At 32.2% G+C, this 26,041-nt stretch overlaps 3 protein-coding genes across 3 annotated transcripts; all 3 read left to right on the top strand.

Annotated features, from left to right (window-relative positions):
* The first annotated feature begins 883 nt into the window (after window positions 1–883).
* On the top strand, window positions 884–3,913 carry LOC146920328 (Protein phosphatase 2C family protein). Its single transcript, XM_085713729.1, has 4 exons — window positions 884–1,742; window positions 1,881–2,078; window positions 2,179–2,384; window positions 2,971–3,913. Exons 1-4 carry the CDS (start codon window positions 1,563–1,565, stop codon window positions 3,524–3,526), a joined length of 1,140 nt encoding a protein of 379 aa, XP_085569855.1. The 5' UTR covers window positions 884–1,562; the 3' UTR covers window positions 3,527–3,913.
* An 812-nt stretch (window positions 3,914–4,725) lies between these two features.
* On the top strand, window positions 4,726–6,936 carry LOC146920327 (Pentatricopeptide repeat (PPR) superfamily protein). The gene has a single exon (XM_085713728.1). It carries the CDS (start codon window positions 4,956–4,958, stop codon window positions 6,816–6,818), a length of 1,863 nt encoding a protein of 620 aa, XP_085569854.1. The 5' UTR covers window positions 4,726–4,955; the 3' UTR covers window positions 6,819–6,936.
* A 4,067-nt stretch (window positions 6,937–11,003) lies between these two features.
* Window positions 11,004–12,873, top strand: LOC146920326 (amino acid transporter AVT3C-like). Its single transcript, XM_085713727.1, has one exon. It carries the CDS (start codon window positions 11,250–11,252, stop codon window positions 12,525–12,527), a length of 1,278 nt encoding a protein of 425 aa, XP_085569853.1. The 5' UTR covers window positions 11,004–11,249; the 3' UTR covers window positions 12,528–12,873.
* The last annotated feature ends 13,168 nt before the right edge of the window (window positions 12,874–26,041 follow it).

The raw sequence follows: 26,041 nt of genomic DNA, 5'->3' as shown, positions 1-26,041 counted from the left end.
TCTTTCACCTTTTTCCATTTGTGTGTGCACACTCAAATACATTTTATTTGACGTTGTAAACATTCAAGTGTTGTTGGAATACTTTAATATTTAATTATATTTCAATATTATTTTGTGGGAAAATGTCTTTACATAATTATATTAGTTATTTATCGATCAAATTAAAAAACACATCTAATTGTTAATGCTTCACAAAGATATAGCTTTGTGAAGGTCAACTAAGGTTCTCATTGTTTAAAGATATAGCTATCATGGAACCTCTCGCCTCTCTCTAAAGGAAAACCTTGCCGCCTCTTTATCCCCAATCCAAACCCTCAATTTTCAAGATGTGGATCTTTTAAATGGTGATGCGTTCACTGTTTTAACATGGCATTGATGGCAGTACCAGCTGAAAACCCCATATCTCTTTAAAGATATCTTTGCCCATATCTTTAAAGCATTAACATTGTCGATTGAGGAAGAACCGAAAATCAACGAGTATTCATTACTCGTCTCTATATCTTTATGCTTTAAGATTGTTATCAAGAGACTTTTCTCCATTAGTCCAAGTATTCGTATAATCTTTAATAGACCAATATGTCATAAATCCTAATTATATCATATGTTTATTTCTCTTCCACTAAAGTAAATTAGTATTTATTGATTATTTGATTAATTATTAGATTTATGGTATTAATAATAGGATAATGATATTGATCCGAAAGTGTTTATCCCAAAAAAATCACGACCGTGTTAATATTAGACTACCATCACCACTTTCCTTTTTAGCCACACATGTGCATTAATTAATAAAGCTGATCTAACGTTGGAAAATCAGTCGTGAAGCCCTCGGGTTAAATTTTTTCGGGATAAATAGCAGCTCCCTTAATAATATATAGAATCTAGATCATAGATTCCAACAAGATGATGATGATGATGATGTTGGAGTAGCATCACCACAAGGGCAAATGGTCAACTAGTAGTAACAACACAAACAAATGGAAGCACAAGAAGCCACATGTCTTTCCCTTAATCTCTCTTTCAAGCCCTCCAATGACCACCGAAAATTTTGCAATGGCCAATCACTTCACATATATTTTACCACTTCTTAACGCTCTCCCCTTTTGTCTCTCTACCTATTTTGCTTCCTTTGTGCTCTTTCTATTTCTCTTGATTCATTATTCTTCACTACTTTGCCATCATCATGTGTTTTCATCAATATCTCCTAACCAAAACAACTACCTACACATTTTTCAATATTTGTCACATGCAAAAAACATCTTCTGATATATAATTATATTAAATATATGACATGATGTCACTCACGTTCTTGGGATGGCCTAAATGTTACCTTTTTTCTTGGATCACGTGCAAACCATGTTTTGCATAGCTGTTTCTTGCTGTAGGGTCTTCTAGTGGGATTTGTTTGAAAATGGCTTCTTTGTCTGTCTCCTATAGTTGTTGAAATACTTATTTGAACATTTATTTTTCTTCTAAATTTTTTGAAATTGGGTTATATAAAAGACAATTTTTTGTTTGAGGGGTGATTAGATTGGATTGATGAATTGTGTAATGGGACAAGAATGGCACCAGGGAATTGTTGCAGCTCTGAGGTAGCAGCTACATTAAGTGTGTGTTCCATCATGGAAGATCAAAATGATGATACCTTGGGGAGTTTGAATCAGAATGTTGTTGGGAAGCCTCCAAGGGATCATTCTGCCACTATGCGTCATTGCAGCAGCTCTTCATGGCTGGTTGATTCGGTAAGGACTGAATCTCAGTAGATCGTGACAACAAGAATACTATGCCACTTACCATAATAATTCTATATTCATTTGTATTTGTATTTTGTTAATAGTGTTAATTAACAATTATGTCTTTATTATATATTGTGGCTATAGGAATCAAATCTTAATACCATTGTTGGCCTTAAATCAAACACAGAAGATAAATCAGAATTTCCACTTATATTGAGATCTGGAAGCTGTTCTGAGAAAGGACCAAAGCAATACATGGAGGATGAATTTATATGTATTGATATTCTTAGTAAATCTGTTGCACAACAACTAGACCTTCCATCTCCATCAGCATTTTACGGGGTATGTTTCTTCCTAAGTTGAGTAATATTCAATGTGGTTTTTTTTTTTTCATGCATTTTAGATACTCATGGAGGTTATGTAATGTTAATTTAATATGCAGGTATTTGATGGACATGGTGGTGTTGATGCAGCATCATTTATCAAAAAGAACATGCTTAAGTTTATAGCTGAAGATTCTCAATTCCCATCTAGCATTAAAAAAGCAGTTAAGAGTGCATTTGTGAAGGCTGATCATGCATTTAGAGATGCAAGTTCTCTTGATAGCTCATCAGGAACCACTGCTCTAATAGCCCTCGTCTTGGGAAGGTAAGGACCTAAGCACCATCTAGATCTATAAATTGTTCATTGACATTGTAAGGATCAATTGAAGTAGTCTTTGATTTTTGCGAATTGGAAAATATCATTCAAAATAGTCCCTCGGATAACTTCTGTCATTCGAGGCTGTGACGTGGCATTATTAACGAACATGTTACATTGTATGTTGATCCCACATTATTGTTCCCTCACTAGAGACTAATTTGCTTATGAAATTTAGGTCATCTTAGAAACAAATTTGTGTTAGTCCCAAAAATACCTAAATTTTATAGGTATATTAGTCTCGTGTGGTGACATTGATGTGTGATCAACGTGGAGGGGCCACATATTCAATTAACGGACCACACCATAGTCTCTATTGAAAAAGTTAACCGATGTACTATTTTAACTGATTGCTTACAATTTCATGGACAAATTTATCTGCGTACTCATTTTTTATGTATGCTAGTAACAAGTTTTTAAGTCAATATGTCGCAATCATTGATATATTGTAAAAAAAAAAGGTCAAATACGCATAATGTTATAAACGTTTAATTAAGTTGTTTATCAAAACATTGCCTAACTTCCATTGTTACAGGTCCATGCTGATTGCGAATGCCGGAGATTCGCGCGCAGTATTAGGCAAACGTGGCCGAGCAGTCGAACTTTCAAAAGACCATAAACCAAATTGCACATCTGAAAAATTAAGAATTGAAAAACTAGGTGGAGTTATCTATGATGGATACCTAAATGGACAACTATCAGTGGCACGTGCACTAGGAGATTGGCACATAAAAGGTACAAAAGGTTCAAAAAGTCCCTTAAGTTGTGAGCCAGAGTTGGAGGAAATTGTCCTAACAGAAGAAGATGAGTTTTTGATACTAGGGTGTGATGGATTATGGGATGTTATGAGTAGTCAATGTGCTGTTACAATGGTTAGGAGGGAACTTGTGCAACATAATGATCCTAATATATGTGCTAAGGTACTTGTTGCTGAGGCACTTCAAAGAAACACATGTGATAATTTAACTGTTGTTGTGATTTGTTTCTCTAAAGATCCACCTCCTAAAATTGAAATTCCTAGATCACATAGGAGAAGGAGTATTTCAGCTGAAGGACTTGATCTTCTCAAAGGTGTGTTGAATGGTAGATGAAGAAGAATGAATAAATTTTGATTAGTGATTTGTACAGATTGAGTTTTTTTGGGTGCTCATACTATAAAGGTACTATAGACATCCAATTCAATTTTTTAAGATATGGTTCATCATCAATAAGTCTCTTTTAGCCAAGTGGTGAATTGCACAAGAACACAAAAAAAATTTGTTCATTGTTGATTCAGAAGAACTATGAAGTAAATTAGTTAATTTTTTGGGTATGCTTTTCACTTATTATTAGTTTGTTTTTCATAATTTATTTTTTAAGTTTGTTGTAAATTTGTAAGGAACATTCAATTTTGTTTTCTAATTGTTGTTGTCTTAAATTAAACATGCTATTTACCTTTATTATTAGAATCAAACAATAAACGCTATTTTGTACACTTACTTTATTGTATAGCGTCTCATAGTTGGTAAAATCTAATAATTGCATATTCAAGTAGAGGGACAGGTAATTCTATGTTGATGAGTTAAGAGATATCTAAAAAGTTTTAAGCATATATAAGATTTAAACACTACAAATTAACACAATCACGAACTTATAAATATCTTGTGTATTAACAAAATGGTAAATGTGTCCCTTCAAAAAAAAGGTAAATGTGTCTCTACGAGCATGACTCAATTGGTAGGGAGAATGTATTATAATATGTTAAGGAAGACGGTGTAAACCCCAGATTCTTCCATTATTCACCTTAAAATATAAATTTATAGTCATTAGACTACTTGACAAAAAAAAATGGTAAGTGCTTATGAATTCCCGCAACCTATACTTAAATATCACTTACACCTTCTTGTTAAAATATTGATATTAATGTAAGGATCTTGTTGGTGGACGATATGTACTACTTCGGTCTTAAATTTAAGCAAAAAAAAAAATTGTCTAAAACTTAAAAGGGACGCCTAATTTGAGACGGATGAAGTATTACATATGGACATTGATTCTAAGAAGAGAAGACAAACATTTTAAGAGGGAGAAAAAACAATTTAAAACTTAAAAACAATATAAATATATAGTGTAAGTCAAATATGTGTGAAACAAACATTCATGTAATTAAAATTCTTGTGAGTGTATCAAATTTATATACGAGAAAAGAAATCGAGTGATTGGACTGGAGCGGATAATGAACTCTGTTAAAAAATAAATTGTTTAAAAAAACTTAATTTCAATTGTTAATGAATTGATTATTTACCAAATTTTACTTACCTCTCGATCCAACTCCCATTAAAAATATTATATTTATGTGTCAATCCAGACACACCATTTAGGAATACGCACAAAAAATATATATTGTAATTTAGGACAGGGAGTACTTCTGTAGTAAAAAATTACAGTAAAACATCTAACAGAACAAACTTGTACTTCAAGAACAAAAAACATTGATTTTGTTGAGAGTAACCCTTGTCTTTCTCGCACACCATTTCATGAAAGATGAGACTATTACAACATTCTACAATCCTTTCACGCCCTTATACGTGTTTTCTGAAGCATTATTCACAGTTCCAAGCACATTACTCATCATCATCATCTTTGCCACCAACACAAGACCACCTTTGCCAGCTAATCCTCGACCAAAAAACCGCTTCCGAAGCACTCCAAACCTTCAGATGGGCTTCAACCTTCTCCAAATTCACTCACTCACAATCCACATACCGTACATTAATCCACAAACTCTGCATTTTTCGTCGTTTTGATACCGTCAAGCAACTGCTCGACGAAATGCCTACCTCAATCGGAGCTAACCCGTGTGAAGATATCTTCATAACAATTGTCCGGGGACTGTCCCGGACTGGAATGACCAGGCGGGTCATCACAGTTCTTGACTTGGCTTACAAGTTTCATGGTACGCCGTCTTTGAAGATTTTTAACTCAATTTTGGATGTTCTTGTGAAAGAGGATATTGATATGGCTAGAGAGTTTTATAGAAAGAGTATGATGGAGAGTGGTGTTCGTGGTGATGATTATACGTTTGGGATTTTGATGAAGGGACTTTGTTTAACGAATAGGATTGGTGAAGGTTTTAAGCTTTTGCAGCTTATTAAGAATAATGGTGTTACACCAAATACTGTCATTTATAATACTTTGCTTCATGCACTTTGTAGGAATGGGAAGGTTGGTAGGGCTAGGAGCTTGATGAATGAGATGGTGGACCCGAATGAGGTTACGTTTAATATTTTGATATCTGCTTATTGTAAGGAAGAGAATTTGGTTCAAGCTCTTGTTTTACTTGAGAAGTGCTTTGCATTGAGTCTTGTACCTGATGTTGTTACTGTGACTAAGGTGGTTGAGATTCTATGCAATGCTGGCCGTGTAACGGAGGCTGCAGAGGTGCTTGAGAGAGTTGAGAGCTTGGGGGGTTCACTTGATGTTGTGGCTTACAATACATTGATAAAGGGGTTTTGTGGAGTGGGAAAAGTGAAAGTTGGACTTCATTTCCTGAAGCAGATGGAGAATAAAGGCTATCTTCCAAATGTGGATACTTACAATATACTGATATATGGGTTTTGTGAGTCTAGAATGTTGGATTTGGCTCTTGATCTTTTTAATGATATGAAGACAGATGGGATCAACCGGAACTTTGTTACTTTCGACACGATGATTAGAGGTTTGTGTTCAGAAGGAAGAATTGAAGATGGTTTTTCAATTTTGGAGTTAATGGAGGAAACCAAAGAAGGCTCTAAAGGGCACATAAGTCCTTATAATAGCATAATATATGGTCTATTTAAGCAAAATCGTTTTGACGAGGCATCTGAGTTTCTATCAAAGATGGGAAAGTTGTTCCCTAGAGCTGTTGACAGAAGCATGACTATTATACAGAAATGCAAGGAAGGTGCAATTGAAGATGCAAAGAATATATATGATAAGATGATTGATGAAGGTGGTATTCCAAGTATTCTAGTTTATAACTCTCTTGTTCATGGCTTTTCGCAACACGCTAGTATCCGAGAGGCCGTTGAGCTTATCAATGAAATGATAAGTAATAACTGTTTTCCCATTGCATCCACATTCAATGCTATCATCACTGAATTTTGTGGACAAGGAAAAATTGAAAGTGCCTTAAAGTTTATGGAAGATATTACTGCAAGAGGTTGTGTACCAAATACAGAAACTTACAGCCCTTTGATTGATGTGTTATGTAGGAAGGATGACCTTCAGAAAGCTTTGCAGGTCTTTCTGGAAATGGTAGAGAAGGGTATCCTTCCTGACCAATTTATTTGGAAATCACTGTTACTTAGTTTGAGTCTACAAAAGAATTTCAGTAAGAATGTGTCCAACATAGATTATTTACTCTAGTGGATTAGGAAAACTTCAAATTTGTTACTAATGATGGTTTCAACAGAGTAATTGTGACATCTGCTTTGGAGCATTCTATGTTGTCAATTATCCAATATCATACAAAGTTATTGATAAGTGAATCCCCAATTTACTTTATGAAATTGTAGGCATTTAATAATTTGATTCCTGAAGAAAAAAAAATGAAACTTAAAAATGATCATGTGATAGAAATTTGTTGTTCACATTAGTTGGTTTAGGTACGTCAAATTAGTCTTTGAAATTGTCTCCCATAGACTATTGTGATAATCAATTTTAGATATCATTTTGAAATTTTGTTAATTTCATGAATTAAATTGCCTGACCCAAAATTTCAGAATTGCTTTTGGTGCATTTACTGCATCACCGGCATTACATTTCAAACGTCTGATCTTAGATGAACGCCCAAGATCGTTTACAATGTATTTTAGATATATCATTTTAAAATTTTGTTTGTTTCATGAATTAAACTGTCTGACCCTACAATTTCAGAATTGGATTTGGTGCATTTACTGCATCACCAGTTAAACCTCGACCTCAGATGAACAGCCCAAGATTGTTTACAATGTATTTTGTCGTTGTATAACATGCTGAGCCATGCGATCTGAAATTAACAACATAGATCGTTTAAGGCATGAAACTGTGTGGAATCACAACTGCACGCGATCCCAGTCCAACAATTCAATGATTAAATTTCTGATTCACAGCCACGTTTTTTGTTGGCAGGATTCTGCAGCATTAGATTGTGTGGCTATAACTTTAGCTTTTTTATTATTGAAACTCAAGTTAGATATATATTTATACATTTCTTGTCGCCACATATTAATGATTGACACCAATAGATTTAGTAATATTCTGTAGCTGGAGATTTATACAAATTAGGTCCCACATTCAATCTCTTAGCTCAGCAGTAGCACCCGTTAAATTCTACTTACTTGTTGGGGTATGGTAAATTGGGTGGAAATTGAGGTAGATTTTCATCAATGATTTATACACACCTTAATATTTACTGGTTCCTTCAGACCTTATCTTTATGCTTATGGGTCTCCATAACAGGAATGGAATCCTTTTTGGTGAAATATTGAGTTATCTTCTACAAGAATTCACCATTTCCAAATGTAAACAGTGAAATAATTTCGTCTTATTCCTCCACAATTCACACTAGTACTCTTCATTTCCCTGTTTCTGTTACCATGCATTTTATGAATCTGTAATTGCATGCATAAGATATGAATTACATAGTCATGTTTTAATATTGTGAAATAAAATAATAAACAGGAACAAGTCAAATTTGACAAGTAATTTGTTTGGTTGGCCATGACTAAGCCATCCATCCAGGCAATAGTAGTTAGTCTCTCATTAAATATAATCAGCATATTTGGATTCTTCTTTGGCTCTTAATATTTAAGATAACAATGAACATATTTTCTTCATTTCTTTATCATAGTAGGTCCAAAGATGTTCAGAAAGCGACATGAAGTCGTTGTCTTTTTGTTTTAGCCTTGTTGTACGGTTGCAACGGATGGTAAGCAAATATCACACGATTAAAACAAGTACTTTCCTGTTTTTCCATATATTTTTCTAAAGTAAATAGTCACTTTAGTTCCTGACTCATGATTAAATACAAAGAAGTCTCCGACTCTACACTTCTGTTATCACTTTAGTTTCTGACGTTAAATAATTTTGTTAAGTGATGATGTGGCATAAGTTATACGATGATGTGGCATATGATGTGTCACAGGGACTAAAGATCAAGGGTTAAGATCTCATTGTTTAAGGGTAAAAGAAACAGTGATTTTTATATTGGTGAAAACATTATTTACAGAGATGTTATGTAAAGTAAAAAATAACTGTGTTTATTTACTACCTTAAAATGTACTTCATTAATCTTCTTTTTAGTATACAATAAAAAGATAATGAAGGATCATACAAGCATGCCTTAAGGAATGTGCATTAAAATAAGTAAACTAATTCTACATGTATTTTGTTAAACTACCAACTTACCGGGGACCTTAGTGAGAGTACACGTTTACTGTCAGGGACCTAACTGATAGTAAGCATACACAGTTAGGGACCTAATAGTAAGTTGGTGTTTAATGGAAGATTGATTCTGAACAAAAAAGAGAATTAGATGACATGTAGGGATTTGAGATTCAATTTGCGGATATTGATTTTTGGTTTAGGGACCAAAGTGACCATTTTCTACTTTCACTTTAGTCCTGTGACACATCATATGTCATGTCATCGTATAACGTGTGCCACATCATCATTTAACAGAATTATTTAACGTCAGGGACTAAAGTGACAACGGAAGTGCAGATTCAGGGACTTCTTTGTATTTAATCCTGAGTCATGAACCTTTGTGACAGCGAGGTGCAGAGTCAGGGACTAAAGTGACTATTTGCTCATTTTTCTATTATTACGTGCAAATTATTTGGCATGATGCGTGGATATTATAGCAAAAAATTTGTAGAAATCGGGTCACCCACCACAGAAAAACAATTTAAATATACAGGAGAAATTGCACTCAATTCCTGTAAGCATATATTGGTATCGATTTTGGAGGATCAAAAGTGATTCCAAAGGTTGTAGAATTGATTTTGTCATGTTTGGATGATTTGAAAGATAATTAATTTTGCTTGTAGAATCGATTCTACTTGAAGCTATAATTTGTAATTGTTTACTTCTACAATTGATTTTAGCCTTAAATTTATTGTTAAAACCATTTTTACATGAATACGTCCAAATATATATAAATCATGTTACATTCAACTTACTTTTACTCAAAACTTATGTTTGGTTTAGCTTTTCCAAGCTGAAAAACATTCACAATGCACACTCCTCCTCTATTGTGTTAGAGGGTAAGTTTAAAAATTTCTACCCTATCACCTTTTAACCATGATATAAATTGGAGGGTAGTTCTTCTGTCCCTAACAATAAAGAAATATTTTTTTTAACAAGCAAAAATGGATTATATTACCACGGACAACGTAATTGTTGCAGTATAATTGTTGCAGCATAAGGTGTGCCCAAACAATCACAAAAATATTAAAGTCTTGTGAAGATTACAAACGTGTCAGTTGATGCCCAAAGATGAAAATGGACTCGATCACCAAAAATGAGTACCAAAGCTAAATACATCATTACTAGCTAAACTCTAAAAAAATGTTGTTGCCGGTGTGGATGTAAATGTGTTATAAAATCATGTGTATCTTGCAAAATAACACAAAAATCGCAATAAACATTTCTTTGAGTATTCTAATTTTAAGGTAATTTCCTTCTTTTTTTTAAAGAAAATTACCTTATTAAAAAAAAACGGAAATAGAATACCAAAAGTGTTATGATCATAACATTGATGTTTATCCAAAAACAGGAGCTTTTTAGTGTTCTGATTTTGTTAGGGACCAGTTTTGGCTTCGAAAAAATGTCAATACCATATCTTTAATGTAACTTCATAACAAATATATCTATTTAATTTCTTTAGCAAGTACTCTAAAAATAGTCTTTAACATTTAATATTTTTATTTTAATTTCCTTAACAATTACTACCTCCGTCCCTAATTATAAGACCCTTTTGAGAATTTTTTTTGTCCCTTTTTATAAGACCCCTTTGCCATTTCCAACTACATTAATTATTTCTTTACATATATGCCCCTATTTATTATACATCTTTTTCTTCAATCAGCAATAAATAACATGTTGAAAACATAAACCAACCCTCTCTCTTAAAGGATAAAATTGTAAAAACAATAGTAATTACAAACATATTTAATACAAATATCCACTATCTTAATTCCCGTTATTTTTTCAAAAGGGTCCTATAATTAGGGACGGAGGTAATACTACTTTAAAGGTAGTCTTTAGTATTTTTCCCTTAAATTGTACTTTGCTAATTATGTCTCTAAACTTAGACAACATTGTACTTTGCTAATTTTCCATCCAGAAGTACAAAAAACATATCCACAGTACATTTGACCAAATCATAATACTCCTTAAATTTCCATTACATAATACATTTTCCTAATCCTAACATCTTTTTATTTTCACCAACACTTTTTAAAAAAGTGATTATGAATAACTTTAAATTTGTACCCAAAAAAAAAAACTTTAAATTTATACCCAAAAAAAAACTTTAAATTAAAAAAAAATCTGATACAGTTTTGACTTTTTTTCTTAAGTGTGTACTCATCTCTATTCCAATCATTTTATGAGACGCCGGAGAACTGATCACAGATATTTATTCCAACCAGTTGAGAACTTATCTCTAAATTCACTTCTTCCCAGTTCCCACAACCCAAACTTTTCAAAACAGCTTAACTTCATAATCGATTTTCTTCTCAAAAAACTCACCTTATTCCTCCTCAATCCAAACAAAACAATAATCAATTTTCATTTTCCAAAATTCCTACAAACATGGTGTTCAAAGAAGCAGGTTCATCATCCTACTCACTCCCACCCTACCCACGCGAAGACACCCCCCTTCTTACTAAATCACCCCCCCTCTCCTCCCAATTCAAAACCTGCGCCAACATCTTCATCGCCATCGTCGGCGCCGGCGTTCTCGGTCTCCCTTACTCCTTCAAACGCACCGGCTACCTCACCGGTCTCATCAACCTCTTCGCCATCGCTTACCTCACCTACCACTGCATGCTCCTCCTCGTCAACACTCGCCGGAAACTCGAATCCATCACCGGTTTCTCCAAAATCAAATCTTTCGGCGATTTGGGTTTCACCATTTGTGGCCCATTAGGCCGTTTTTCCGTTGACTCCATGATTGTGCTTTCACAAGCTGGGTTTTGTGTCAGTTACCTTATTTTCATTTCTTCAACTTTATCATTTCTCACCGCCGGTGACTCCACCGCTGAAACCGTCCCTATTTTCATCGGTTTAACAGCGAAAAGTTTGTATCTTTGGGGTTGTTTTCCATTTCAATTAGGGTTGAATTCTATCAAAACTTTGACCCATTTAGCCCCTTTGAGTATTTTTGCTGATGTTGTTGATATTTCTGCTAAGAGTATTGTTATGGTGGAAGATGTTTTTGTTTTCATGCAAAATAAGCCAAATTTGGAAGCTTTTAAGGGTTTTGGTGTTTTTTTCTATGGTATTGGTGTAGCTGTTTATGCTTTTGAAGGAATTGGAATGGTTTTACCTTTGGAAAGTGAGACTAAAGATAAAGAGAAATTTGGGAGGGTTTTAGGGTTAGGGATGGGAATGATTTCTATATTATTTGGTGCTTTTGGTGTTTTAGGTTATTTTGCTTTTGGTGAAGAAACTAAGGATATTATTACTAATAATTTAGGTCAAGGTGTGATAGGTGTTATGGTTCAATTAGGGCTTTGTATTAATTTGTTTATTACATTTCCTTTGATGATGAATCCTGTTTATGAGGTTTTTGAGAGAAGGTTTTGTGATTCTAGGTATTGTTTGTGGGTGAGGTGGTTGTTGGTTTTGGTGGTGAGTTTGGTGGCACTTTTGGTGCCTAATTTTGCTGATTTTTTGTCACTTGTTGGGAGTAGTGTTTGTGTTGTTCTTGGTTTTGTCTTACCTGCTTTGTTTCATTGTATGGTTTTTAAGGAAGAGTTGGGTTGGAGATGCTTGGTTTCAGATGGGGCCATTATGGTTTTTGGATTTGTTGTTGCTGTTTATGGAACCTATACATCTGTTTCAGAGATTCTTTCTCCTAAGGCTTGATTGATTTGGAAGAAGAAAAGTTTGAAAGATGAAAAACTATGAATTTTCAAGTGTTTTTGATGAGGGATACTTGGTTGTTCCTTAATTGGGCAGGAATTCTTTTACATGGGTCATCAATTGGAGATGATGCTGCTCTTAAGTGTTTTTTTGTTGATTGAACGAAGATTTTCTGTGATAAAGCTACGAATTCTATTCTTTGTTGTTGTATTTTTTGTAATCTGTAAAAAGTTTTAGGTCTATAGTTTGTTGGAATTTAAGGAAATAAAGAGAAAAAGGAACATATATGTAAGTGTATCTTGAACATTTTTGTGAGTTTGAGAAATATTTACATCATTTGCTGTTTGAATTTTTTTCTCTTATTCATAGGCATATCAATATCCTTGTGTGGAATTGCAAAGAAAACATGTTGGTATGGATCAAATAGAGACTTGCAAAGTTGTAACTGTGTTTGGCATTTAGATTATAGCTTAGCTTAATTGAATAGTTTGTTGATTTTTAAGTTTGATTTATTTTAAGAAGTGCCTGCACTAGCTTATCAGGACAATGAGTATAAGCTTTCAACCACTTCATGTAACTAGTACAATACCACCATACTATACCATCTGTAGACGCTTAAGCTGTTGACCCTTTCCCTAGTGCTGTTGTCAACATTGGAGATTTTGAGCCTCCTGTGTTCATTGTTACAACCTTATTATTAGAGCTAAGGTTGCTCTACAAGCCATCTAGGTTCCTCAATCCTCGTAAAAGGTTGATAGGAAGATAGTTTTCGATGGATTTTTAGTAAAAAAACAGTCGATCGAAAGATACGTTTTAATAGGTTTGGGTCATGGGAAGATACGTTCCACTAAATTGATCTTTACAAGTATTAACGCCAAACAAGAACAAAAACTAATAGACCAAGAGACAAAAAAAACTAGGAATGACATCATAATTTTTTTTTAGAGGATAAATTTACATTGTTATATCTACCATAATATTTTATATTTGATATCATAATTGTATTTATATATCCACCATAACATGCACAAAGTCCTTAAACCATATATTATTTTTAAAAGCCTCTCTATTTGGTATTTAGTGTCCACCAGGTCTAACCATTGTCAATTGGCATAAAACAATTTCATGAAAGTGCTATACCAACGTAGTAGGTGAACTAGGCAGACATGACGTTTGGCGTGAAAGAATGGAATATCATTCAATAATTAATCCTTCATGTTCAACCTAAAGCATTCTTATAGTTGTTTGCGAAGAAATCGTGCTCCTTAAAAAATACGATTTATTTTTCCTATTTAACAAAATTATAAAATGACACAAGTTAGATGAAAGTTACCCTCTTTTAATTAAATAAATGGTTAAATATGTTGTAGTCCTATAAAATTGAGATTTTTAAAGTTTAGGTCTTATATATTTTGTCCAACATTAGTCTTTGTTTTAAAATCTTAAAAAAAAAAAAAGGTGATTTTAATCCTTATATTTAGTCCCTACAAAAGTAAAATAGAGACTACAAATGGATAAAATTTATGTATGAACTAAACATTTAAAATTGTGAATTTTATCAGGCTTTGAAAATATATTTAATCTTTGAATAAATTATTTGATATCTCATTAACCATGTTATGCTTCAATGCACTTTTTTTTTATTCATGCTTAAATGTATTTTTCTAAGTTTAAACTTTTTTTATATTATATTCCTACACTGAAGTTTAGTTCATCAAGGGGATAAGACTTCTTATTTTATTTTATTTATTTATTTGGATACAATAAAAATTCTTATTTTACTATATAAATATAAATTGAATTGTTTATTTTAGAGTCAACCGATTTTATTAGAATCATATCAATTGAATTACCTCATGGCATGAAATATTTTTTTAAGGAAAATGAAGTTTAAGAGCAATTGTCATTTCATTAGTAGTTTTTTTTTTTTTTTTGGACAATTTCATAAGTAGATTGTAATACTATAGATATAAGGATTTCCATTAAAAAAAATACTATAGACATAAGAATTATAATGAATGAGCTAACGCCATTCAAAAAAAAATGAGCTAACGAAATACTTTTCTGATAAAAACACAATGCCACAAAAGACTTTAGTGTGTTTGGAGCGAGAGAAATACATGCGAAAGAGAAAGCAAAAAGAGAGATAGGGGAGAAATACACAATTTCTATTGTTTGGTGCACGAAAGAAAGACAGCAGAGAGATTAAATATGGTAGGACCCACCCACTTTTTGTTTCTCTCCACTGATGCGAATAAATGGGAAGAAACTCCATTATTTACACAACTACCCATCACCATGCCTCTCTCTCTCAAAAATTGTATATTTGATTTTTTTTTTAAACTGAAGGTATGTTAGATTATTTAATTGACTAATTAAATTTAAAAAAAAAATGTTAAGTTGACTATTTTTTAAGATAGGTTATTAATCTGTTTAAATAATTAAATTAATTATAATAAATTAATATTAAAATTAATTAAGCTAATAAAAATTGATTTTATTTTATAGAAAAGTTTTTTAAATCAAGGGTACTTTTGTACTTTTGCTAACAATCAACACTTCTCTCTTCTCTATTTCTCTTCTCTTTCTCTTATACCAAACACTACATCAAATCTACTCTATTTCTCACCTCTTTCTATCTTCTCATACTCTTTCTCATCTCTCTCTCTTCTCAATTTCTTCTCTCAACCAAACACACGAGTATTTTATATTGCCATGCTTAGTGTCAAAGTAATTGGCAACTGTAATCTTAAAGTTTACATTCGCAATGGTGTGTATAAGAGATTTCTATGGAGCAATTGCAGTAGTATATGTGTTTCATATTTCAGCTAAGCATTAGCTAGATGAGTAGTTTGGAAGATGTTGATTCACAAATGAGCAGCTAGAAAGTGGTTGATCTTAAATATGAAATATGGTATTCAAATATTTTAGAAAGAAAACAAATATTTAAACATGAAATTGTTCCCATTCCGAACATATATAGTATTGACCGAATCGATACACCTTCCATCCTACAAAAATTGTTACTACTTTGTTTCAATATAATCATCACTTCTTTCTTCTATATTTCTTTCTTATGAAACAATTCATCAAATCTACTCTGTTTCTCACCAATTTCTAATCTACTCTATTTCTCACCAATTTCTCTTTTTTCACACTCTCTTTTACCTATTTCTCTTTTCACAACTTTTCTTTTGAACCAAACACACTTTATATACGAAGAAAAACGAGCAACAATTTTAACAAATTAACCTTATTAGTATATTTGTTGATTCTCACTATAATAAATGTAAATAGAAAATCGTAATTTAGAGTGATGCATATAAAGTTAATTAGAATGTGTAATTGAATAAAAGTAATTCACGAGACATTATAAAATGAAAGCCACGGTTATCATGGGACAAGTAATATATTTCTTTTCTCACTGTGTACCTTCATATTTCATTCTATATGATCACCATACCAACAAATGAGCTCTCATTACTAAAACTCTAGTGATAAACAATTTTTATTTTTATAGAGAAAAAAAAATTAGGCAAGTTGGATCGGTGATGCTTAAAAAATAGTTGTTTATTTTCAATTCATATTGAGGGTAAGTATATACTGTCGTGACATATAATAAAGATTAAATGGTGTATCGATCCCATGAGGATTGGAGTGGGTAAGTTTTAATCATTTTCAAATATTAAGTTTAGTTATTTAAGATTCAAAGTGACATTTAACAAATAACAGAGGGGAGAAATTGAGAAATTACTTATATGGACACAACCACAAATAAAATGCATTTAAACACACATATAACACAAGTTATCCTTAAATTATTTAAAATAATATATTATTTACGTGTTTCTTCTTTTATTTTTCTTTTGTGTGTGCGCGTCCAACTAAAATTATTTGTGTTTTCCTTATTGATTTTACACATGATTTCGTACCAGTTTTCGTGGAGTGAAGAGTATGTGGAAGGATATCATAATATTTGATATGAAAATTTTAAATATTCAAATTATATTATGATCAATTAATACAATGAATTATAATTAATACAAATATTTCTTTTAATGGAGTCAAATTTGGTTGTTGAAACGGTGCTCAGTATTAAACTTGCAATTGTAAAAAGCAGATCCGTTTTCGGTGACTCGAAGCGCAGCTGCTTGTTCCATCTTCAGTGCAAAATAGGAAGTTGTATTCTGTTTTAGGAAGCAATTTAATTTGGTGAGTAACTATCTTTATCATACTTATAACTTCGTTTGTTAAGTTAACAGTTGCAAAAAACATGAAATATTGTATAATAACATCATAAAAAACTATGAAGAGTACCTCAAATATCATGTTGACGGCTATAAAATAATCAGCCTCCACTGCAACACTTGCCGTCTTGTAGGTCTTCAACTGTTTCCCATCACTTCTGATGGTGGAGTATGAATCATTCCAAGTAATTGTTGATTTTCCCTTTGTATCCCCAAGGAATGTTACGAAAAAAGCAATGTGATCGGATCACAATTTTCTCCCTGAAACAAAAACAATAATCACAACCAATGGCGTATCTAAGACCTCGAGTCAGGGGTGCAAAATTTTTAACTTCGTTAATTATTATTAACATTAGAACTATAAAATTTGATATATATATATATATATATATATATATGTGTGTGTGTGTGTGTGTGTGTGTGTGTGTGTGTGTGTGTGTGTGTATGTATGTGTGTGTGCGCGCGCGTGCGCACACGCACGCACGTGAGGAATGTTGATCCAGTCATTTTTCTTAAGATTCAATTAATATGTGTTGATAGTGTAACATGATTTTAGACATGCATTTAATGACATGTCGCCACATCATTATATGCATGTGTAAAATAATTTTACAACTAGTGCACAAGAAATAAATTTCTTTTTCTCATTAATATAATGTATACTACAAAATTTGCATTTTTGTTACTTTTACCCAATACAAAAAAAAATATTATTCTTTTTAATAATCAGATTAAATGTTATAATTTTATTATTTCGACAAATTGTAGATTCAACCATTTATCACCCGGACCTCTAAAAAAAAGTATTTATCACTGCGAGTTCAAAAAGATCTCAACTACATTTCATACAATTAATCATAATCATATTCTTTATAGGTAAAAAAGAAGGGAAAAAAAAAGACCAGGAATTAGAGAAGAAAAAAAGATTTTTTTTAAATAGTTTACATTATTATATTTATTTGAAAATATAACAAATTCATTTGATTCGGTGAAGTGGAGGAGTAATTTGTTTGGATTGGCTTTTTCAAAGCCAAAAGCAATTCTCTACAGTGACAAAACAATTCTACAAAATTCCAAAATGTTTGGTTTGGCTTTTCAGAATTGCTTTTATCCTCCAAAAGCAATTATCCATGAAGCTACAAATCCTAGCTTCTAGCTTTTCTAGAATCAATTATAAACAGTAAATTGTATATTTTATTATTACAACCTATTATTTTCCTTTATTACCCTTTATCAATTCTCATTCTTTATCAATTCTCCTTTAACTATGTCTATTTTAGTAATTATACATACAAAAGCAATTTAGATCAAAATCATCCAAACAACATTCAGTTTGTTTAATCAATTCTACATAACTGTATCCAAACATAAATCAATTCTCTCAGAATCAATTCTGTCAGAATCAATTCTATCAGAATCAATTCTGTCAGAATCAATTATATTCAAAGCTGAACCAAACACACACACTAAGTGTATTAACGTGAGTTCAATACTCATGTTCTGTGTTTTTGACTTTTATGCAAAATAAAAGTCAACCAAATTAAATAACAACAATGAAAGTCATTTTATGAAAAAAATTAACATCTTTTTTTTTTGGTCGAAACAAAAAAAAAATTAACATCTTTAAAAAGCATTAAAATCCAAATGTCGCATTTGTATGCACGCCATACGCGTTAGACTGACTCAAATTTAGGTGAGGTGCAAAACAAAAATTTTAGGGTGTGCAAATAGCAATAAAACTAAGATTATTGGTGCAAATAACAAAAATTCAGGATGTGCAGGTACACACCCTCAACTATACACGGGTCCGCCCCTGATCGGAACATGTTACACAACTTCCACGATATTATGTTCAATTCACTTCAACTAAATACTTATAAAATGTATACAAGTTTGAAACAGAAACTGAGGCTTCAAGTTGGAAATGTATACAACATAACTATAAGTTTGAAATGTATACAGAATAATGTGATCATTATACTTCAAGTTACACAAATCGGTGTTAAAACGATAATGACCGCAAACACTATGTAAATCATGGATTTAAGAAATGGCTTGCTTGTTTTATCTCTTGCTTTGTTCATCAATCATCACCAAGCAGTGTTTTATGATTAACAAAAAAATTTAACATGGTCATTAAATAATACACCTAAAACAATCTGACATATTCTATATTACATATTTTCTAAATAATAAGGTTGATTTCAAGGGAGACCAGAAGGTTGAATCAATACACAAGGTTTCAACTAGTCTCCCAAAAATATAATCGGTCTAATTTCCTAGCTACTATTGTTTTTTTCCTTGAGGAATACATAAAGGTAAATGATGTGAAAAATACTAATCATCATTCGGTTTACTTGGTAGTTGGTAATCAAATTCAAAACAAGGTTAAGTTGTATTCCCCTGTATGGTTGATATACATAATACAACATACCTATGAGTTTGAAATTTATGCAGAATAATGAGATCATTATACTTCAACTTGCACAAAATGATAACCACCCTTATGCATGGACCATCTTAGATGGCGTACACCCTTTGACACCTACACACACTTGTGATACGTGGCAAAAATAGTGAAACTCATCCAAAAAAAAAGGGTGATGATGTACTGTGAAATTACCAACATACCCCAGTCACATGGAGGTGTACATGCAGGGAGATACAGAATAAGGATGGTCAATCTATAATTATTCAAATGATAATGATTGCAAACACTAAGGTTATGTTTGGTAAAATTAGCGGAGAACTGGTAGTTTATAGCTAGTGACTGATGGTTGATAGCTTATAGCTGATGGCTGATGACTGATGGCTGGTGATTGATAATTGATAAGTGTTTAGTAAAATTAACGGTTCAATTAATTGATAAAAATAAAATGACATAATAGTACATTTTTATTTCATTATAGTTTTCATGAAGACACGAACAACATGCCTTTTATATTAAAAATAAAATAAAAAGAACAACATGCCTTTTTATTTAAATGTTAGCATATTTTTATTTAGAAAAAATGTTAATGTGCACGACACCGTTTGTCATGCAAATCCCACAAATTTTTTATGTTCTATTACATGCGGCAAGAGTTCTCCGACACGCGAAAACTTGCCCCTTACCTTCATAGAGCAGTGAGAGTTCACGACGATGACTATGACAGAGGAAATGAGAAAGATAACTGTGACAGTGACAACATCAACGACGATGGTCGACAACAAAAACTACGACATGGGAGCAACCAATGATATTTATACAGCTACGGCGACAACAGCAACCTCAACGACGAAGATAACTACAGTAACGACAACATCATGGAGAAGATGAAGACATAGTTATCTTTTTTGTTTACAAGATGAAGATGAGGAGTTTCCTTTTTTGTTTATTTTTACTTTTAATTGTAAAAAACTCACAAATATATAGGAAACGAAAATGCAGTAGTAGCTTAAAACACATGCCGTGCTGATTCGTGTGGGATGGTTGTCGTGCCATTTAGCACCCCTCTTTTATTTAACATATGAAGCCAAAAACAACAACATTCCTTTTTATATCATTAAAGAAAAACTTAGTTTCTTTCATTATCCAAATACAATATGAAGCCAAAAATATTTATTTTAATTTACGCTAATGTCATCAACCATCATGTTGGAACATTATACTTTTTTTTTACTTTTTTTTTATCGAATTTTATTATGGTGATAAAAAGAATCACAAACAAGAATCGATTGAAGTATTCCCTCAAAAAAGAATCGATTGAAGTATAATTAAAAAGAAAGATATAACAGATCAATAAAAACGAAGAAACCTGGATGTGCATTTAATATATAGATCTTTATTTAATTTTATAATAGATTATAAATGGATAAAAAGGGATTTTAAATAAAATAGTAAGGGTAAAAGTGAAAAAAAATAAAATAAACTATAAGTTATAAGTTCAAACGCTATTTAAAACAATGTCTAAAAAATAAGATATAAGCTCGTGGTGAAAAGACCATTGTCAAACATGATTTTTTTTTGTCAATCGAACTTATATGCATTATAAGTTAAAAGCTAGCTTATTAGCATTGCCAAATAGAGCTTATTGCTCTGTTTGATTAATCATAAAGGTTTGTATCCAAACAAATGGCCTATTGTCCCAATGATACATCAACACTGTGGCAAGAAAGTTCTCATGCAACGTGAATATATGCACCTGACAATAATATATATTTTTTACTTACATCTAATTAAATTATATCATTTTCACAATACGTGATTGAATCTACTTGTAAAAATATCTTTTTTTATCAATTCTATTGGTGCAAATTATGGCCACGAACTTTATCTTAAAATCTAATGGATAATCAATGTTTTTTTCATCCACAAAATTTAAATTCGAGATCTTATTTAAAATATTCAAGTTAAGTTCTACCCCCGACCAACACAATATTGATAAAATGTTAAATGTTTGGTAGCTAAAAGAACAATTATATTATGTAGGAGTCGGAGCTCGAACCCCAAACTTTCTACTTCTCTACATTTAAAATGTGTGAGTCCCAACTATAAAGCTACTTGACCTAAAAAATATTTGTCTTGTAAGTATAACTCAAATGATAAACAATCCAAAAATATTTTATACTCTGACACGTATGTTCACATTCGTAATTCCTTATTTTTCAGCATTTAGTGTGTTTGAGTTTCGTTGAGAGACTTTTAGAACATGAAAATGTTCTAACTATTTGTTCTTCAGATGAGTGGTGAAAACTCTCTTTCTAACACTATTTAACACTCACTATTTTATTATAAGAAATTAACGTGGATCTCATACTTTAGACATATGTTTCACGTAAAATTGTAAGATACATTGATTTCATTTAATGAATGAGTGGATCTTAGAAAGAGTATTGGTAGACATATGTTTCATATAACTTTGAGAGACCATGTCAAAGATAAAAACTTGAGTAATTAGCCAAAGACCCCCCCGAAATTGCAAGGTGAATCAAATACCCCCCCTGTAGTTAACGAAACATCAATTACCCCCCCGAAATTGTCTAGCGTCTGTCAATTACCCCCCCTCCGTTAATTTCCTCCATCCAACATGCTGATGTGGCCGTTAACTGCCACGTGGCACTGCCACATGGTCAGAAAAGTCGTGCCACGTCATAGGGGGGTAATTGACTATATTTGATTTTTTTTTTTTTTGAAAAAAATCTGATTTTTTTTTAAATTGAAACTGCATTTTCGGGGGGGTTTTTGGCTACAGGGGGGTATTTGATTGTGTGGCAGGTTTTGAAATTGAAAACAATGATTTGATTTTGTTCAACAAATCAAAGATTTCAGGTAACAATCTAACATAACCCACCTTAAGGAAGGATCTAAACTACTAGGAACTCACAAAGATTATTCTGAAATCTCTTAAAGCTTCAACTCCTTCTCCTTTCTCCCACAATTGCTTCTAAACACCAATTTAAGTCATCATCAACATCACACTAAACATGCATTCACTTCTGAGCTTAATTTGAACACAATTTCAGAAATGGTGAAGTTGATGGTGTGTTTCGATTTGGACAGAAGAGGGGGAATTGAAGCTTGCTTTAGGGCTTAATAATGATGAAAATGATAATGGAAGCTTTGCATGTTGATTTTTATTGAAGTACATGATAGTATTGTTGTGTATGTTGGTAGTTTTGATTAAAATTCTTGGTTCACAATAGTTATATGAAATATGTATTGTTGTTCTAAGTATTTTCTTATGTGTATTGGAAACAAATGTAAGAGGCAATTATGCTAAGCTGTTTGTGCTGCTATTGTTCTAAGTTGTTTGTGTTGTTATTGTTCCAACAAGTTCGTGTCAAAAACCCCCTGTAGTTTATCAATAATGGTCAAAAACCCCCCTGTATTTGAATTATTTGGGCTTATGTTTTGACAGAACCTGTTATGCTAGTTCTGTTTGTGGCTGGTGGCGTGTTTCTGCTATGGGTCTGCAGTGTCTAGGTGCATGAGTGTCTAAGTTCATAATCTATGACTAAGGTATGCTACTATATGACAGAATTATCTCTGTGAAATCATCATTTAAGTATGCTACCTATAATGACAGTATAAGCATAGAACAGTATAAGCATAGAACATCTATATGACAGAACTATCTCTGTATAAGCACATTATATAGTAGTGATAATAATGACAGTGACATATATTAGTCATATAAATTAGCATATAGAAAGAATAAGATTCATAGTAGTGATCAATTATCATAAATTTGCAAGGAAAAATCATATTTTTGTTCAAAAGGAAAAAAAATCATATTTTTGTTCAAAAAAAATTTCAAAAAAAAAATTAGAAAATATAGTCAATTACCCCCCTCTGACGTGGCATGCCTTTTCTGACCATGTGGCAGTGCCACGTGGGCAGTTAACTGCCACATCAGCATGTTGGATGGAGGAAATTAACGGAGGGGGGTAATTGACTAACGTTTATCAATTTCGGGAGGGTAATTGATATTTCGTTAACTACAGGGGGTAATTGACGCGCCTTGCAATTTCGGGGGTATTTGGCTATTCACTCTAAAAACTTTAGAAAGATACGGTTTGACGTGTGTTGTTGAACTAAAAAAATTGTCAATTTGGACATGTAATAAGCAGCCAAAGGGATAAGATAATTAATAAAAAAGGTTAATTAATTAATACATTGAAATCAATCATATGAGTATGACATTAACTAGTATGGATACCCGTGCCAAGCACGGGCTAGAATTTCTTTATATTTGAGGGAGATAATTTTGTGATGTATCAAGTGTAGGTTATAGTCTAACATTGAGTAGAAGATTGAAGGTTGAACAACATATAAGTGAAAAAATTCATACACTTAGTGCCTTAAAATATTGGGTGAAAATATGGTATCGTTCTCATTTGTGTGGTTCCTCTCTATCCGATTCAACTTCGTGGGGAAAGTGGGAGTGATTCAAGCTGCTAGGTCGCAGATGCAAAGAGTCTCATACTTGAGGAATAGATGTTAATGTGTCAAGTGTGAGTTAAAATTTTGCATGAATGCAAGAGTAAATTTTAAAGAACATTTAAATGATAATTAAACTCAACGTAGGATCGCCCGAAAGCCACAACATTATGATAAACTGTTTTTTTTAATTAGTTTTTGGATGTTATTTGTTTAAATTTTTTCTTAAAATTTATTTTTGGCTCTTTCATTTAAAAAATTTCCTTCATCCTCTATTATATCAAATTCCTTCATTTTTATCTTTAGTGTCATGTGACAATTAACAGTTGCAGAAGAATTATGTTGAGTTGACGAAATACATGGTTATTACATATTTAAAATTATGTGATGTTTTTTTAATTGAATCTAAATTTTTGGTAAAATAATTAATCGATAATATTAAATTTCTTCAACAAACTCATAAAATTACCGACAATTTACATCGTTCCTTATACACTCACGAACAAAACGCACAATATTTACTTTTTTCCTTATCTCCTCCTATGTTCAAATTCCTTTTCCATATTCGTTTTATTTTTCTTCTAAACTTTTTGTCTCCCTGCTCAAAAAAGAAAGGAACATAAGTCTCCCTCCATGAAACCACCACCAACCAACTCTTTTAACACGCGCTTTGTAACACCCCGTTTTCCCAACTTGAAAATTTCATCATAAATCAGAGTATTTAAATCACAAACGGAATGTCATATACTTCTTAAAACCACAAAATAGATAATAATGATTATCTTTCGAAATTCAACGTCAAAATCTATAATCTAAAATCAAAGTCTTGGCACGCAGGCCTCATTAGAAAATCTCATCATTTTAATTCAATACTTAATCATAAAAAGGTTCATCAAGGACACGTAAGGAATAGAAGTAAAAGCAGGTTCCCATCCCGTTACGTATCAGAGCACCTAGACACAATGTGAGGAGTCTACTCACGAACACATCTAGTCCTGGTTACCTGCAAGTTACCCATACGAAAGGCAACATTTTCAAGCAGAAGGGGTGAGATTTCACAGTCAATAAATTAAGCATATAATTCATTGAAATGCATTTAACAACATAAAATAGATTAAACATTTATCAATTATAATCATCAAAATATCATCATTAGTTAGTAAACAATTATCATCTCTAATTCATAAGCAAAAATCATCATTAAATCATAATCAAGTATCATTATATATTTAACAACTTAAGACATCATAAGCATCAGCATTAATGATCATTTAGTATCATATTATTATCATCATCAATCATAAACAGACATCATCATTAATATCATCATCAAATCAACATTAAATATAAGTTATGACGACTCTACAATGCAACTACAACTTCAACAACAACTTAGACAACTTTAACAACAACTTAGACAACTTCAACAACAACTTAGACAACTTTAACAACAACTTAGACAACTTCAACATGCATGTGGTACCACCAGGGCATTAAGCCCCCTTCGCTAAGGTCATATTTGGACCTGTCGGGCATTAAGCCCCCATCGCTAAGGTCATAAAGAACCTGTCGGGCATTAAGCCCCCATCGCTAAGGTCGTAAAGAACCTGTCGGGCATTAAGCCCCCATCACTGACTATGCAACGACACAATCTTCCTACAACTTGGACAACAACGTGAACATCTTATACAATTCCATTAAAATGGACAACTTCTTAAATCATGACAACTTACAACTTAAACAACTTCGACTTCATTGACGACAACAACATCTTCGCATGATAATATCATTATTCATCAATCATCAACAACATCATATAATAATTCATCAATCTAAATAGTTGCAGCAATTCAAGCATAAGCACCCACAAATTTATCCATGACTTCAAATACCACATATTCACATAATTTAAATCAAGCGACACCTTAATAATGTTTCTAATTCTTCTTTTAACCTCCCACATCTAAATTTGCACATTAATTAATTATTCTCTCAAAGGGCTACAACCGTCGCGGTGAGCCCCGATTGAACTTTGGGAAACACAGCTTTCCCGTTCATCTCAATTAATTTACATTCATGATCTCAAACTCTTCTCTCTCGCCCCATACCTAAATTGAAGCTTTCACACTAGATAAAAGGACCTGAAGAACTCCATAATGACAACGAACCCAACCTGTTGATCGAATACGTGTCTCATCTTAATTAATAATAGTGTCTAGTAACCCATCCAAGCAATAACCCAACAACACTAATAAATAAATTATTTACTATTACTTCAAAAGTTTAAACAAGTTAAAAACACTGTATTTTTTTTGTTTTTAGAAAAATAGGAATTAAGTGACTATCAT

This window comes from Medicago sativa, chromosome 5, assembly GCF_051527215.1.
Source record: "Medicago sativa cultivar Bolivia chromosome 5, Bolivia_mono, whole genome shotgun sequence".
NCBI lineage: Eukaryota > Viridiplantae > Streptophyta > Magnoliopsida > Fabales > Fabaceae > Medicago > Medicago sativa.
This window is presented reverse-complemented; position numbering and strand designations above follow the sequence as displayed.